The 16,472-nt window shown below is 37.4% G+C and overlaps 1 protein-coding gene across 4 annotated transcripts in view; it reads right to left on the bottom strand.

Moving 5' to 3' along the window:
* Window positions 1-16,472, bottom strand: part of LOC132149476 (brain-specific angiogenesis inhibitor 1-associated protein 2-like) — a 90,467-nt gene that overhangs the window by 56,607 nt on the left and 17,388 nt on the right. For all 4 annotated transcript variants that reach the window (XM_059558743.1, XM_059558745.1, XM_059558746.1 and 1 more), the window contains exons 2-3: window positions 9,225-9,300; window positions 3,268-3,354 (exon numbers count right to left, since the gene is read on the bottom strand). In XM_059558743.1, the coding sequence (XP_059414726.1) occupies window positions 3,268-3,354; window positions 9,225-9,300 (163 nt within the window). The remainder of the gene's footprint in view (window positions 1-3,267; window positions 3,355-9,224; window positions 9,301-16,472) is intronic.

Below are 16,472 nucleotides of genomic sequence, written 5' to 3' on the forward strand. Positions count from 1 at the left end.
GGTGTTGTCCTCCTTGGTCCATTCGCCGCAGGGCCCAGTGCGACCACAGCAGCTGCACCCCCCTAAGGATGACCCTTGTTGACGGTAGCCATTGACTACCACAGTATGGAAAAAATAGGAGTGGGAGTCAATGTCTACGGTCATCTGTTTGATTACCATCATTCAAAATATTTTCTTGTGTTCAACAGAAGAAACTCACTCATACAGGCTTGAAACAACATCAACGTGAGTAAATGACAACAACATTTTTTGGGGTGAACTATCCCTTTAACAGCTCTTTCTTAGCTGCAGTTTATGCAAAAGCTTCTACAATAAAACTGCGCTAACTTGATTATGGCCACTGTCATCAAGATAAATAAATAAAATCTCAAGCGTCTTATACTGTTTGAATGAGATCTTGTATTAATTTATTACTTTACAGGAATAGTAGCAATTAATTGCAGTATCTTGACACCAACTATGATTACCTTGGTAACTTTTAGAAAGGGTTGGTATCAGTCATCAAATCTAGTTAAAATAAGTGACAAGATATATATATAAAAAAAAGTTTTATTCTATTATCACAAATCTAGTATGTAGTATGGTAATTTGCTGAAAATGAATGGTTACCATCGTGAATTTTTGTATAGGAGTGTCTTTCACACATCATGGATGATTTGTTGTGTGTACATGAAGTGTAACTTGAGAGGGCCACATTGTGTTGTATGTCCAGGGGGTCTGTGACTGAGGCTGAGACTCTCTCTGTGATTCATTTTCAGTCAGAGAGAGTGGGATTCAAGTGCTAATACCTTTTGCGAGTTTAAATGAGAGGTGAAGTGCACTGTCGACGGTGTTATACATGAGGGGGAGTTTCTCTCATATAAAGACAGGCAACTGTTTAGAGATTATTCATACTGAATGAATCAGTATGTTTGAATGAATCAGTTGAGCAAATTAATTAATGTCTCATTCATAAAGACTGTAGCTGCATACTTCTCTACTATATACAGTGACGTAAAGCAGTGTGAAATAGGGGTGTAACGATTCACTCGTTTTCTAGATGCATCGATTACAAACCCTGTCGATTCATATGCATCGATCTCGATCTCGACTCGTGGCCAGTAGTTTTACTTTTCTGTAGTTTGTCAATGCTCTCTGCATCTTACCGACGGAGTTACCGGAGCCGTCGACAGCTGTATTTATTGCATGGACGGAGCAGAAATGTAAGTGTCTAAATCATACGCACAGATCCATTGAATGATAAATGTTTTTAAACAATGCGGATGAACCGAATATACGAAGGAAACTTAAAATTAACCACAGCATTAACAACGACCTTGAAATAAGAGCGCGAGATTTATCTGATAATCAGATGCATGAAAGTAGCTTTTGTTTCATTAGCAAACAGACATCTGGCGCGTTTTCTCTCAGAATCATTCGCTGATGGAGAGGAAAAGTTAAATAGAGATGAAGACGTTTTCACACTGCAAGAGAAGCGATCTCGCTCTCATAGACGTGCCAGGCTATATCTGCAGCCAAACTAAAATAAAAGCAGAATGAACTGATGAAACAAAAAAATAAACAAACAATTTATGAATGATGCAGTGCCAATTGACATTTATTACAGTACAGAAACTATAAAGTATATTTTCTACTTTATTCTGTGCAGAAAATTTAAATAATTGCTAATTAAATGTAGCCTAGTATATAAAACAATCATAAAATTGCCATTAGGAAAAAAATATCGATTACAAACGATTGATTATTGTCCAGCAGTGTATTTGATTTATTACAGCTAATTAAAAGTAATTAAAAAAGATAATTCCTTGAAAAAAAAAATAATAATAATAAATAATAATAATAATAATAATAATTATTATTATTATTATTATATAGGCTACATACAAAAAATGATTGTATTTGACATTTCTGTCACTTCTGAAATTATGGCTGCGCCCCTGGTGTGACAAAATGTTAGCTTATACATAATACTCTTTAAGCTCTTTTTTAAAAACTTGGCTTACATGCATTTTAACGTATGCCATGTCGCATCATTAAACTAGCATTTAACAATGGACAAAAGGTTTTTTTTTTTTTTACCTATGGTTCTCTAACCATAAATGCTACTGTAATTTGCCCCCTGACTAGGCATTTAAAGAATTTAGTAGAAGCATTTAAATAATCCCATGAATGCACTTAAAGAATGCAGAATCGAATTGTTATAATCGAATCGAATTTAATTGTGAATCGAATCGAATTGAATCGTTCTAAATTTGCAAAATTCGTTCTTGAATCGAATCGAAAACCTATGAATCGTAATCGAATCGAAGCCTTGCCAAAGATTCACAGCCCTAGTGTGAAAAGAGTATTATGTTTGAATTCATAGTATTTAGAAAACAGTAGGCAAGTAGTACCAGGGTAACATATGATGAGCACTCCAGATGAATACTTCACTATCCCAATTGGTTGAGTGAATAATTCAACGACTCATTCATAATATTAGCCACTTGTCACCATATACTGGAGTAACAACATAACCTTCAGAAAGAGTCACTGAAAAATACCCACTACTAATATACCGTCTGTATTAGTAGACTGACAGTCTGCCTGAATCAACAAATCAACAACAAAAGTCAACTAGGGTCTAAATTCACACAGGGCTCCTGATAGTGAGGTAGAAGAAGATTCAGCCCATGCCCAAAAGGGCTTGAATGAGCATTAGACTATGGAGATTGCATCACAAATACAAAGCAGATTTCACTGCCGTACCTTTAGCAATCCCGATAAGGAACAAGCGTCTTTAGGGTCAAGCATACACCCACTCTCACATCCTTGACAGAACAAAGCACTGACCAACAATTCTGACAGCCTCCCTGTAGCAGAAAGTTAAAATGCTATTTTAAGAAGTTAAAGCCCTCAAACTAGATCTTCTTTTTAAACTGATCATAAATGATGCATCGGTGAGTTTCCCTGCAGCACGGCAGATGAATTCCCGTCCACTGCTGTCAGCCCTTTGACTTCATTTTCCACGCAAACTGGAGAAATTGAGTGAGTGAAACAAGGAATAATTTATGCCAGTACATAAACGAAGTCTGAAATGCTTCTGACTTAAAAAGGTACAATGCAAAAAGCTTTTCAGCTAGATTCTGACAGTCGGGCCTAATGAAAGCAACATCGGCACTTTGCTGAGCATGTGGTTCCATTAGTGCGTGTTTTGTGGTGTCATATCGGATCAAGCCACACAGTTTGCCTGTTCCCTTGAAGCTAAAACAGGATGGTGAGACTCACCCAAGTCTTTAGATCCTTGGCTTTCACTGGCCAGCTCTCCCATTCTCACCAGAGCATCAAAATAGCCCTTTGCTGCAAACGTCACACCTGCAAAAGATGGAGGCAAGTGGAAAAATCTGTCACAAACATTCTCCTCTCTCATTACAGCAGTATACTCCATGATCAAAGGGCCCATCATGAAGATGGGATGGCTCTCAGCTGGGCAAGTTGTTGTCAGTCCAGCTGAGTAATGAGCAGCAAAAAAATAAAAAATCTATAAGAGTGGATGAATCTGTTGCACAACAGGAAATCGAATCAGTTTTACAGGAAACACATTTAGAATGAGTAAAGATCGCTCTCCTGTGACTAAGGAAATTGGGCCCTTTTTTCTTTACCAGACCAGCCCAGCTGTCTCCCTGTCACACACACTGCTTTCCTATCCCATGCCTCATTACGGTTTTAAAATGTCAACTAAAAAAAATAAATAAAAAATAAACAATCTCATTATCATTATCTCCAATGTGTGCGTTTGATTGGGTGTTTTTCCAGCTGTGGTCTAGCCTAGCCTGGTTTGGTGTTGGACCAGCATAGCTAAGCGATTTACTAGTACAACCTAGCTGTTACAATGACCTTTTCAGAGACTTCATGAACTACTGTACTACTACTACTATTGCTTCTTACAGCTCAAGCAGGTTTGGGGTTCATTAAGACACCAGAGACAAACTCCGGCTGATGTAATGGACAGAAGATATTTACTGTATACAGTGCTCTGCAAATGTTTGGAAATGTGGGGTTTTGGACAATATGAATATAAATCTTTATGATTTTTTGACAACCCTGCATTTATAAGTAACAACAAAAAATATCCATCCATCCATTCCTGTTTGGGGTCAGCAAGATTTACAAAAATACAGTGAAAATAATAATATTGACTCCAGTGTCACATGATCCTTCAGTTTGGTTTCTAATTTGTTGATTTGCTGTTGAATTTTTATTTTTTTTTGTGGATGAACAACATTTGAGGAACAGCATTTATTTGAAATAGTTATTTTCTAACACTATAAATGTCATTTTTAATCAACTGAATGATTCTATGCTGAATAAAACTTTCTTTAAAAAAAAAAAAAAAAAAGGATTGTATATATGGAATATCTGTACAGAACATCAAAACGGATACCAGTCAGCTATTCTTTAAGGAACTCATTCAGAAATCAATCAGAACCTTCATTTGAATCTATGGAGAGTCTGTGTGAAACCTCCCTGCGCTTCTGGCACGGGTAGAAAAAAAAATTGAGCAAACAATTCATCAAGCTGGCCAGCTGTGGCTCTGATTAAGTAAGGCAAAGCAGACTGTTGCACAAGGTGAGCCACTATGTGGATAGAGTTCAGGGGTTATTGACAAGGAAATTATGAAAAAATGTGCCTGACATCAACTCTAGGAACAGAAACAGAGAGAGAAGGCCCTCGGTTTCTTTGCTTCTTCCTTTATTTATCTAGGTTGGATAGGCCAGCAGAGGAACTCATATTTTTGCTGATATCCTGATTTGACAGGAATCAAGAAGGAATCTAACACTGTAATATAATTTAATTTTGTCAACTATTTTAAAGGTTGTCAACTATAAAATGTAGAAAAGGTTTACGCGACATAAGTCAACTTTAATTGAATATTTCAATTAAAATATTACAACTGAAAAAAAAAATTAAATAGCAAGTACTGTACTTAAGTTAAAACTTACACATTTTTACTGAGAAGAAATAGATATTTCAGTTATATGTAGGTGTTGATTATATTTTGTTGTAAAAGTTGTGTTATGTTTCAAGTCACCATTAGAGTTATTGGTGTTATCTTCGGTGAGTTTTAAAGTTTAAATGGTTATAAAACTTTAAGCTTATAACATTTTTTCAGTTTGCTCAAACCGATAGACAAGTTAAACTAACCACTATTAATTCAATCCTCAGCTTCACTTGAAATGCAAGCTTAATGAATTTTAATACACAAATAAAAAACTATTTGAGTTTGTAGAACTTGTTAAGTAAAAGACCAACTTTAATTGTGAATTTGATTCAACATGTTTTTCCATAAGCTACATAACTGTAAAAAGCCCTGTAGATGCTTCCATCAAGCTTTTGAAATTGCGACCTTTATTTCCTTTTTTGATGCTGAGATAGGCTTCAGTATTTGGAGCAGAATGGTTAAGTGAAAACTTGGATTTTTACAATTCTCATCCATATATTCAAGACTCCTGCTTTGAAATTCTCTATTTTACTGAGAAAGAACCATGTCATAACACACTCCTCCTACTGCACTCATTCATCTTTCTGTGCCTGAGGCTCTAAAACAAATCAGCAAGAACAATAGCAGTCAGAAATAATAAATGGGGGTAGAAAGCTTTGCTGACTTTGTGACAGTGATTTAATTTCCTAAAACACGAGGTAGGGTGGTAAAGACAAGGCCTGAGAGCAAAAGAGGATTACAATTTATTCTGGTGGGCTAAGTGGCCTAGGACCTACCACCAGACCCCAGTTTCCCTCAGTACAGGGTAGTCAATTATGGAATAAATCTCTTTTTCAACTATGTGTCTTCTCTTTATGTCCTTTCAGCCATGTCTGGGTAAAATCCCATGCCATTCTCTACCCCACTGCTGCATAATTTGCGCTACCACTCTATCTTGCTACCTATGGACAGCAGTCTGGCAGCATATGGACCCCTGTGTGCAGTCAGCCACTTTTTGAGGATAAGAGTCTCTTTTACCACCTCAACCAATTGGCCATTAATGCTCAATAGTTTTCGGTTGGGTGCTGGGATTCAAGGGTAGCCCCTGTTTCCTTTGTGACTTGCTAAAGGAATATTGTGAATTCAATAAGGGTAAGCTCAGTTGACGCCATTTGTACATTGTAAATTTTTACAAAAAAAAAAAAGATAAAAAAAACTAGTTAAAACCTGTTAATTAGTAAACCAAGTTATCTTACCATTTACAGTGACTTTTTAAATGGTTACATTATATGTTTATATTTTACTACAAGTTACTGTCAAATTTAAGGTTTTTGGAAGTAAATGCTATAATTTACCGTATAATTTACAGTGAAGTAAAAAGACATTCCCAGAATTTCTTTGTGACACTTCACATATGATATGAACATTTTACACAAATATTTTTTTTTAATACAAGTTGTAAAATTTACAGGAATAAAGCAATAGTATGTTTCTTGTATTGCTGTATATTTTACAACAACAACAAAACATGGTGAACCAAAATATTTTACTGTAAATTTAACAGGATATCAAAAATAACTTTGACTTGTCATGGTCTCATTTAAAAAAAAAAGCAAACATTGAGGTTATAGTGAGGTACTTAAAATTAGAGCTGAAACAACTAAGCGATTTAATCGATTATTAAAATAGTTGTCAACTAATTTAGTCATCGATTGGTTGCTAAATAACTTTATTTGCCGTAAGTGGCTCATTTCATGCATATTTTAAATCTGTGGTGACCAAAGTGTGGCAGTAATGAGCCACCGGAGGTTTTACTCAGCCAGTACAGCAGGAGAAGTAGCGAAGAGCCAATAGCTGGCCTCGTTTTATGTCACGTGCTTCCCAAACAGCTCTCTGCAGCATTCAGCGAGTTGGTGGAGACAGACGGCAGTGGAGTAAGCTCGAGAAAGAAAGAAAAAAAAGCGAAAGATAAAACTAATCGAACTAAGTCATCCAAAGTGTGGGAGTACTTTACTTTGAGCCTTCAAAAAAAAAAAAAAAAAAAAAAAAAAAAAAGTAACCTCTAAACTTTGCACTACTGAACTGACTTTTATATGTTCAGATTCTCCAGTACAAAGTTGTTTGCAAATGTTTAGATGTTTAGTCGTAAAAGCTAATAACATTGCTTTTTTAACAGTTAACATTTAAAGCTTTACAAACATGTTCTGTGATCAGTTTTTCGTTTACCAGTTCATAATTCAGTCTTGCAGCCTAATTATGACTGAATGAGAGAAGTAAATGTTTAAATGTATTTAAAAATGCACTTTTTTTCTAAGTATTCACTGCTCTTTTTCACACAGCAAGTTTTTTTTTGTCCATTTTTTTTTCACATTTTTTCAATACTTTTTTTCTGATGGATTTTACTTTAAAATCTGAGTTCCATTCAGGTTTCATGCCATTAACACTTTATTCGAATGACTGTTTACAATTTCACAGCATAAGCTATGAAGCCGTTTCCCAGGTATAAGTTGTGTGTTTACAGGAAAAAAAATAATAAAATGCAATGTACTGCAATTTTATTCTGTTTTATTCTTATTCTTAGTGTAAATATGTTCTGAAAGATTCCTTAAGCTTTGTTCGGGATGTTAAACTACTTTAGGAGCCCTAAGGACTGCCATGGTGAAAACATTATTGAAATCTCCTTGTGAAATTTGCTAGAGTATGGGTCAGTGTTCTGATTGCAGAAGAGTTCGACAAAGGATTACTAGCACATAATAAAACACAACTCCAGGTATGTTTTTGATGAGGAAATGACAATGCAAAATGGTTAAAATCTCTAAAAAGTCTGTTGAATGATAAAGACTCTTTATTAATAAGTTAGTTGGGGAAAAAATGGGCAAAACTAAAGTACATAAATCGATTAATCGTAAAAATAATCGACAGATTAATCGATTATCAAAATAATCGTTAGTTGCAGCCCTACTTAAAATGGAAGGGGCCAATTTTTGGAGGATTTAAAAGAAATGTAAAGCTGATAATTTTATACAATCATTGACATTAAATAAAAAATGTGTGCATTATTTGAGCTGTAAAACTGTTTAAATTGTTTTTACAATCATTTTGTGTTTATAGCATTGCATTGTGATGGCAACAATGTTATATAATTCGCACTAAAAGTATGTTTAACACATTTACATCTCAAAGATACTAAAATGACACTGATTTTAATGTTTATAGGTTGTCACCTTTACTTCCATTGTAAGCATCTCACTGACACTGTAACCCGGATTTCCATCTTTATAAGTAGAGTATAATGCATGGCCAGCTGTGAATTAAACTTTTAATGCACGATGTGGAGGCATAGAACCACCAGAAATGAAGCGGTTTGATGTCCAGCTAGCCGTGCATTATCCCGCTTATACCACGGTAATTTAACAGCAATGTCAAAGTAAAGCTGGTAATGATATTGGCAGCACTATATTTGATTTCAATAACAGCGAGGAATATAAATGTAGAGATCCAGTGTCTAAGCTATTTTACAGAGAGAAAAAGGCACGGGGCAGCATTGACCAGACGTTTCTGTGCTCCTGAATGTTTCTGTGTGTGCGCAGTGTGATCTCCAATCTCTGTGTGTGTGTGTGTGTGTGTGTGTGTGTGCGCATGCGTGCGTGCGTGCATGCGTGCATCAATGAAAGCAACGCATTAATACAGAAATGCAATTAAAATTGATAAAATTGACTTGGAACTACCTGTACAGTTTTAATGTATACCTGCCAATCATAATAGAGTATTCGGACAGAACATTGTATAAGAAAATGGATATTCCTTTAAGATGCATCCTTGCAAATCACCCTAAAGGTTTTTCGTCCACTGTTGGCCCTAGGCTGCCAGAGTAAGATTACATTTGCCAATGTGAACGAGACATCAATGGGCAAATGTGTAGCTTTCATCAGCCACCTACCGCACAAAGCCTTCAAAGTTGTCTGATTGTTCCTGTCTAATGGCTAAATATCAAATCATCATTGAGGCTGGGCACATTATCTCCTCTGAATTCCCTCATCAGCAAAGCTTTTGTGTTCGACCCTTCTGAGCTCAGGAGGTGTCTCGGGCTGTGTGAGAGTTAATAAGGCTGTGTGGCCATCTGAATGATAGGATGACAAATATTGTCATCATCCTTAAATGAACTGGCCTTAAAGGCGGATGGGAAGGCGTGGAAGGTTTGGACGGCTGCCTGAGTGAGGAATGAAACGGGGGACGTCTGGAGATGTGATGTGAGGGTACTTACTGGAGAGAGCCTTCTCGTAGTTCTTTCCCATGGCAATGAAATTCCGCAAACAGGGATTGAACTGTTCCATGATGGTCTGCAAGAGAGGTAAAGGTTTGTTTATAAGGCAGAATTGCAGCATGTGCATTGGGTTATCTCTAGGCCCAAATAAATCCTCAAACTAAGGATGCACCAAATTTTAAAGGCTAACAAATACCAATAAACCTATGATTATCACCTAAGGCCAATAAGCTAATATTAAAAATCCATACTATTTTGTCTAAATAAAAGTGAAATAAAATGCTATTACTTTAAAATGCTCCAAGTTAACAAGGCTGGAATATTTGCTCAAAAATATAGTAGAAACACCTATATTGTAAAATACTGTTACAATTTAAAATAACAGTTTTGTATTTGAATATATTTTAAAATGTAAATTTATTCCTCTGATGCAAAGCTGAATTTTCAGCAGCCATTGTTCCGGTTTTCAGCATCTGATGATCCTTCAGAAATCATTCTAAAATGCTGATTGAATAAAATTAATAAATAAATATATATATATATTTATTTAATTATAAATATAAGGGCTAGGGTTAGAAAAAACCATTTAAATAACCATTATTGGGCATAGTCTGTCATCTATACTAATACAGTCCTCACAAAAAAGAAAAAGAACAAAGCAGGCAATTTGTAATATGGGAGCAATTTGACAGTTTTTATACACACACATAGACACGCATATACTTCCTCCACAAGTAAATTCAGTAATGAACTTGTCCCATCCACAGCTTGTTACTAAATACTTGGCTAATTTAAAAATCCTATCAGCTACAAATTAGAGTATTATCTAGCTTTGTTTACCAAAAAAATAAATTAAATCTATATATACAAACAACGTCAGCAGATAGCACCTGGGGCTGGTTATTAAAAGGCCACTGATAGCATTCACCACCTGCTGAAAAGACTAGATTATGCATGAATTTCCATGGTGGTTTAGTGCATGCCTTTATCGTTAAGCTAGTTTACCAAGGACTTCCAGCACAAAACATTTAAAACATAACATATGAGGCAACAGGGGCTGTGCATCCAAACATACCAAAGATGCTTCCATTTTCCCTCATGCAAAAACTGTCCACAGCATCATCCCTTGTTCACACCACCCATCATTCCATGTTGTGTTAAACAGTGTGAGATTATATTTGTGGGAGGGAAGCAGACACTCATGCTAGGGGTGAGCAAAGAGATTTGACATTTTGTTCAGGGCTTTGATGCTGTGTTTAAGAGGATGCAAAGAAGTAAAAGAGATAGAAAGGGAGCATATGTTAGGAGTTAATGAACATTTTGCTCTGAAGTGCTAGTTTGTGGGCATGTATACAGTGCATTTTAAGGAAGGGCTGGAATGTCTGGTGTTTCTGAGAGAGCATCTATGCAGGGAAGGGCAAATTGTCTCGAAGCTCAGTTCCTAGTGCAACCAAAATAAACATTTTATCACCTCACCATACTGTAATCCTTCAGTGATGCTCACTCGAGCGGGCATCTGTCAAAGCACCCTGAGTACCATCCACTTCACCTTCAGGGCTTCCTCCAATTAGAGCAGCCATAGTCTGCCAGGGCCTTAGGGTTGACAACGGCCTGAAGCTGACAGCACAACACCACCAAACCCTACTTTCTTCCTCCAAAATTCACCATAAATTACTACACCCCATACCGCTGCTATTAACACCTCACAGTAGGCATGGGCCAATCACCGGTTTTAAGGTATACGTGATTTGACAAACTGCGTTGCAATGCAATAATTTTCCAAAATTTAATTTATGTGAAAATATGAAGTCTGTAAATGCCTGTTAGGGTTGGAGTTAAACTCTGTATGACACGGACACAAAGAGAAAAATACTGTAGCAGGCAGATCATTCACTGTTCATGATGCACAAACTATTGGAAGAAAATACCAAATACTGATTTGGGGGTTTATATGAACAAGTTTGAGGTTGAATTGACACTTCAAAAAAAGTTTAAAATTTGATGGTATTTTCCTTTCATCTAGTCTCTGTAGCAGTGTTTCAGTGCAGCGCTGCTTTTGTTTTAGAGCTGTAACAAAAATACTGTGATATTTTTGCTTAATATAATACAATCAAAATCCAATACCGGCCCATGCCTACCTCACATGATCCCTCCATAAACAACTCAAAAACAGTCCAAATCAAGACAGTTTTTCATAGTAAACATTACCAACTCCTTGTAAGACCTTGATTAACTGGTTCAGGTGTGTTTAATAAGGGTTGGAGCTAAACTATGCAGGACACGGCCCTCCAGGACCAAGTTCAGGCTGTTTACACTTGGCATTAACATGCAACCTGTATCTGGATGTTGTCCACATACACATTGAAAAGACAAGTGTAAACGCACTTATCAGAATGTTATCCGATCAGTGTGTCATGCTCCAGAGATAGTCGAGGACGCATTGTGATCAGTTCTCAGTGTAATGTTAAAAGTGATCCACCCATCGTGTCTGCATTCAAAAGGTCAACGAAATGCAAAACCCCACCCACTCTCTTGCGAACTGTGTGGAGCGGTAATGAGACTCCTACACTTATCTTTGATTTGTAAAAAATGTCCCACAACTGAAAATGCTTTTCAAAAGAAAACTCACTACTTCAGGTTAACTTTGCCCTAGTGTTGTCACGATACCAAAATTATTGTTTTGATACCAAGTCAAGAATTACGATACTTTTTCGATACTTTTTCTGAAAAGGGGAAAATACACTCAAATATCATTGCTGTGCTTTATTTTAAAACCGAGACAACATTCTAATCATATAACACACTAATAAATGAACATAGGACATGTTAAACATTTGAACAAAATATGAAATATCACAATCTAAAAAAAAATTAGAGCAATTACAATTTAGCAGCATTATATCAGTTATCATAAGAATAAGAGTAATAACTTTATATTGATTCTGAACTTTGAATAAAAATATGAACAGCGATTATATTAAACAATGTTTCTGAACTCCGAAGATTAAATATCAAAATATAAATATCAATTTAAGCAATGGCATTCAAGGTAAAAAAAAAAAAAAGCTAATAAAATGTACTTATTCTGTCAGTTGTGCAACCTTTACTTTCAGAGGAGAAAACTCAGCCAGTGAGCTTTATTGAGCGTCATCTTTAGTGAGCGTCATCTTTTTCTACCAGTTGTGGACCGGCGGCCACAGTATCAGATAGAGTCGTAGATCACTGACAAGCTACGCAATATCGCGTTCATTATTGAAGGCGATTTATCTGGGATAATGAACGCGATATTGCGTAGCTTGTCAGTGATCTACAACTCCGTCTATTAAATGCCGCTCCATTTAAAAGCAGGTGATGGCGATTTAGCGGTAATCAGGGAACCAGATTTACTGACTAGATGCGCATGATCATATCGTTAGATATATCGCCCAGCCCTACAGACAGGTGATCCGATCTGCTTGTTCGTATGTTAATGTCAAGTGTAAAACGCAGCCTAACGGCCCATTCACACGGGGCGCCAACATTAATGCTTGGAGGGCGTTTGTGAAGCTTGGTGCTAATGCGACCATCATAGTGACAACAACCAAATTACATTAGTTTTCTGGTGTAGCATGAACATGATTGGCTAGCGTCTGTGCTAGGGTATTTGCATAAGGTGATTTGATTGGAAGACGCCGCCATTGGCGCTTAAAGTTTTCAACTTCTGCCACGAGCAACTCACCTAACTCGACGCAGTGGACCCACAATTCATTTCACCAATGCTTGAAAGCAGGCCCCTTTGTGTTAGTTCAGTAATTTCAATTTATTGGCAATGAATAGTTTCTTTCCCATTAAAGTAAAATAACTGAACATAAACATAGGAGCCTGAGAAATTAATCATTTTAGAATAAATATTAGATTGCACTTCGTGGCTTTTGCATCTGAACTCTTCATATAGAACTACAAACCTAGAACTTATTTTATCATTCTTATTTACTTATTTAATTGCTTTTTATTATTATTATTATTATAAAACATTAGATATCATTCTGATGAGTGTGTGTGTGACTGTGATAGGAGCGAGCATGTCAGTGAGCACGGCATCCCAATCGATCACATGCGTGTTAAAGTTGTGTTAGTTACTATAGCCTACTATACATGTTGATTTTGCTTTGTTTCACACAACTAATCTGTGTTGGCTTTTGTTTAAATATGCTGTGGTCGGCAGGCAAGGTCCTGTTAGGACATGAGCGTGTTTGTTCTTGGTGCTTCCAAATATCAACACTGTTTGGGAAAATTTGCTTAGTGCACCTTTAATGGATCCATTAGCATTTGGTGATTTAAGTGTTAGGAACCAAGTGGCACCCAACAGAGTAGTTACAAAATAAGCTGTAGCAAACTTTGTCCCAATTTGAGGAAGACCTGGTGCAACCCAGGATTGAGCATTTTTGAGCATTTTGGGCAGGGTAGATGCTTTTCAATCAGTCAAGATACATAGATGAGCCAAATACAGGCTGGAACATGTCAACAGGCGGAGAAATACCAGGTCAAAACGCTCTCAGTTGCTTGGACTGAAAGGCATATTTGGGCTGACTTTATCTAGCAAATTTGGGTCAGGTATTAATAGCTATCAAACTACTTGAGGACTAGTTTACAAATATTTCACTCAAAATTCACCTATCAATCCTTCAAAATTGTCAATGTCTTCCACAATAAATTAAGTCTGAGAGAAAAACGAGTTAGGGAATCTCTTAGAGCGACAAGACAACCTGTTCCCCAGGCTTCATTGACTTGACGTCACAGGTCACCTTCTCGCTCCTGCCACACTCTCTGGGCAGCTCTAAAAGTGGGTCTACACCTGACGGAGAATAAGATGGAGAGTGGGCAGCAGTGCCTCAGCAAAATCAGTCACCCCAGGAGCTCCATTAGATGGAAAGAAGAAAGAGACACACAGACACAGCGAGTGAAGAAAAAAATAAATAATTATTAATCAAAATATTAGCAAGGATTTTGTTTGGGCTTCATGTGTCTTATGTCAGTTTGCAGGCTTTGGCACATCAACAAGACGAGGTATGAAATGAGATATGTGGAGAGCACACATTGACAAGAGTTCAGTTCTCTTCTCTAAAGGATGAAAGACCTCTCTCCATTTCCAAGGGATTTGAAAAAAATCGTTCTTTACCTACACCGACTCTTTCCCTCTCCATCCCTATTCCCTTGGTGACTTCTTTATAATCCCATGTCAGCAACTCATTAAAAAGATCATCAACAGCACCCTCATGACACGTGAGGGCAAAAAAAAAAAAAAAAAAGAGGAGGGAAAGATAAGGTACAATGAGGAGAGGTAGAGATGTGAAGAGCCTGGCGCTACATGTGGGTGGTTTACATAACTGTTAGGCGAGACCAGGTCTGGACTCACATGTAGAGGTCTTCACGGGTCCACTTGGATCCGAAAACCCGAGGTCCGACCCGAGACCCGAGCGGGTTCGGGTCCAAAACTCCAACGAGTACCTCGGACACGGGTCGGATTCGGTATTAGTGGTCTCGGGTAATTTAAAATAAATATGCCTTTTCCAAATGGACCCGAGAAGACCCGAATTCTTTTAAACTATGTTGGGCATTTAACAAAATTGCATTATTTAAAACAACTATGACACCGTTCTCTCATTTTTTCTAAGTGTGAGAGCAAATCAGCGCTTCTACGTGCAACGGGCTATAAGCACGGTTGCCTCGCAACGCATTTATTTACTCAGTTCCACATTAACCAACCCCCCTCCCTTTGCCAAGAACTAGTGCGCCATCATGTGGATGGATGTTTGACTAAATGCAAGTACCGGTATTTGAATTGTCGTTAAGCCAGGCCTGTCAATCAATTTGAAAAATACGCGACACTGTCAGAAAAGCATGGAGGCGATAACAGACATTGCGAAAAAGGTGAGGGAAAACGAATATGTAGAACAGAAACATCCAGGGTCGTCATCGGTGTTTAGTCAAAATCAATGACTGGGAGACTTTGTATATTTTATTGAAAATCTGTTATTCTGTAATCTGAAAAGTTATATTTGAGAAACAGCCATCGGTAAATTTTATCCTGTGGTGGTTCTAATGTTAATCATCGTATGGTCCGGTAAATAACATTATGCCAACTTTTAAAGGACGTAATGGGTTACATGTGTGATTGACATTTCAGCACTTCAGCGCGTAGGCTACTCCTACTGCCGCGTCTATGTTAAGTGCATTTTTGAGAAACGCATGGTTGCAGGCTGTGCACATGTAAATGCCGTTTACGTTCGGGTCCAGTCGGGTTCTAAAGGAAATGCCGTCAGGTCGGGTCGGACTCGGGTCTAATTTTATCGGGTCTGTCTCGGGTCGGGTTTTTCTTTAAAAATAAATAATGTATGCATGTCGGGTTCGGGTAAGTAGTGATTCGGGTCGATTCGGGTCGGGTACAGTTTTTAGGACCCGAGAAGACCTCTACTCACATGGCACTCCAGCAATCAAGAGTAAAACTGGGCGATCCTGATGTAGGAATGATAGAACAGTAATAAAGTGGGCTCCAAAACCTAGTGAGCGGCTTATCCAGGTGACATTTTAAGGCATCTGGACGGCATTTTAAGGCATGTCGCAAAACTGGCTTCAATGAAATGACATTTTGGCAAAAGCTGGAAGCATTGCATGCATCTTTCGCAGGGAAGGCAATCCCAGGATGCTACGTTAACCCAAATAATCTGTTTAGATGGCTCAATGAAACTGAAAAGCATTCATGTAAACAACTGAGCTTGTGCATGCAATGCAGTATTGCTCAGAATACATGTAAAGTTACAATTTAAAGTGATCTATTTTATCTAAAATGTTTGTGCAATGTATTTATATGTGTATTGGAGTACATTAGTTTAGCAACACGTTAACGTCAAACACTAATCTAATCAATACTTTATACATCAGCCACTTCTAATTTGTCATTTCAGGTAAAATGCTGCCTATGAAGACATCTGTCTATGTAAGCAGCAGACTGCAAGACAGCTCACAGGAGCAGAGCTGTAGTCAGCACTCCATTGCTTACAAAAATTAGACGGTGTAACTCACAAACACCATTCATCACTGAAAAACTAAGCAATTTGCATCTTCTGCTAATGCTAGTGTCACGTAAGCTAGGTGTAATTAGTTTGGTGTAATGCTAGCACCTTGAACTCATGAATTACAAGTGAGGTCAGATGGAGTGGACGGGGCTTGGGTGGTTTCTTTTCTAAATTCTGTCAGTGTGGCTAATTT

Source organism: Carassius carassius, chromosome 9 (genome assembly GCF_963082965.1).
Source record: "Carassius carassius chromosome 9, fCarCar2.1, whole genome shotgun sequence".
In the NCBI taxonomy this organism is placed as follows: domain Eukaryota; kingdom Metazoa; phylum Chordata; class Actinopteri; order Cypriniformes; family Cyprinidae; genus Carassius; species Carassius carassius.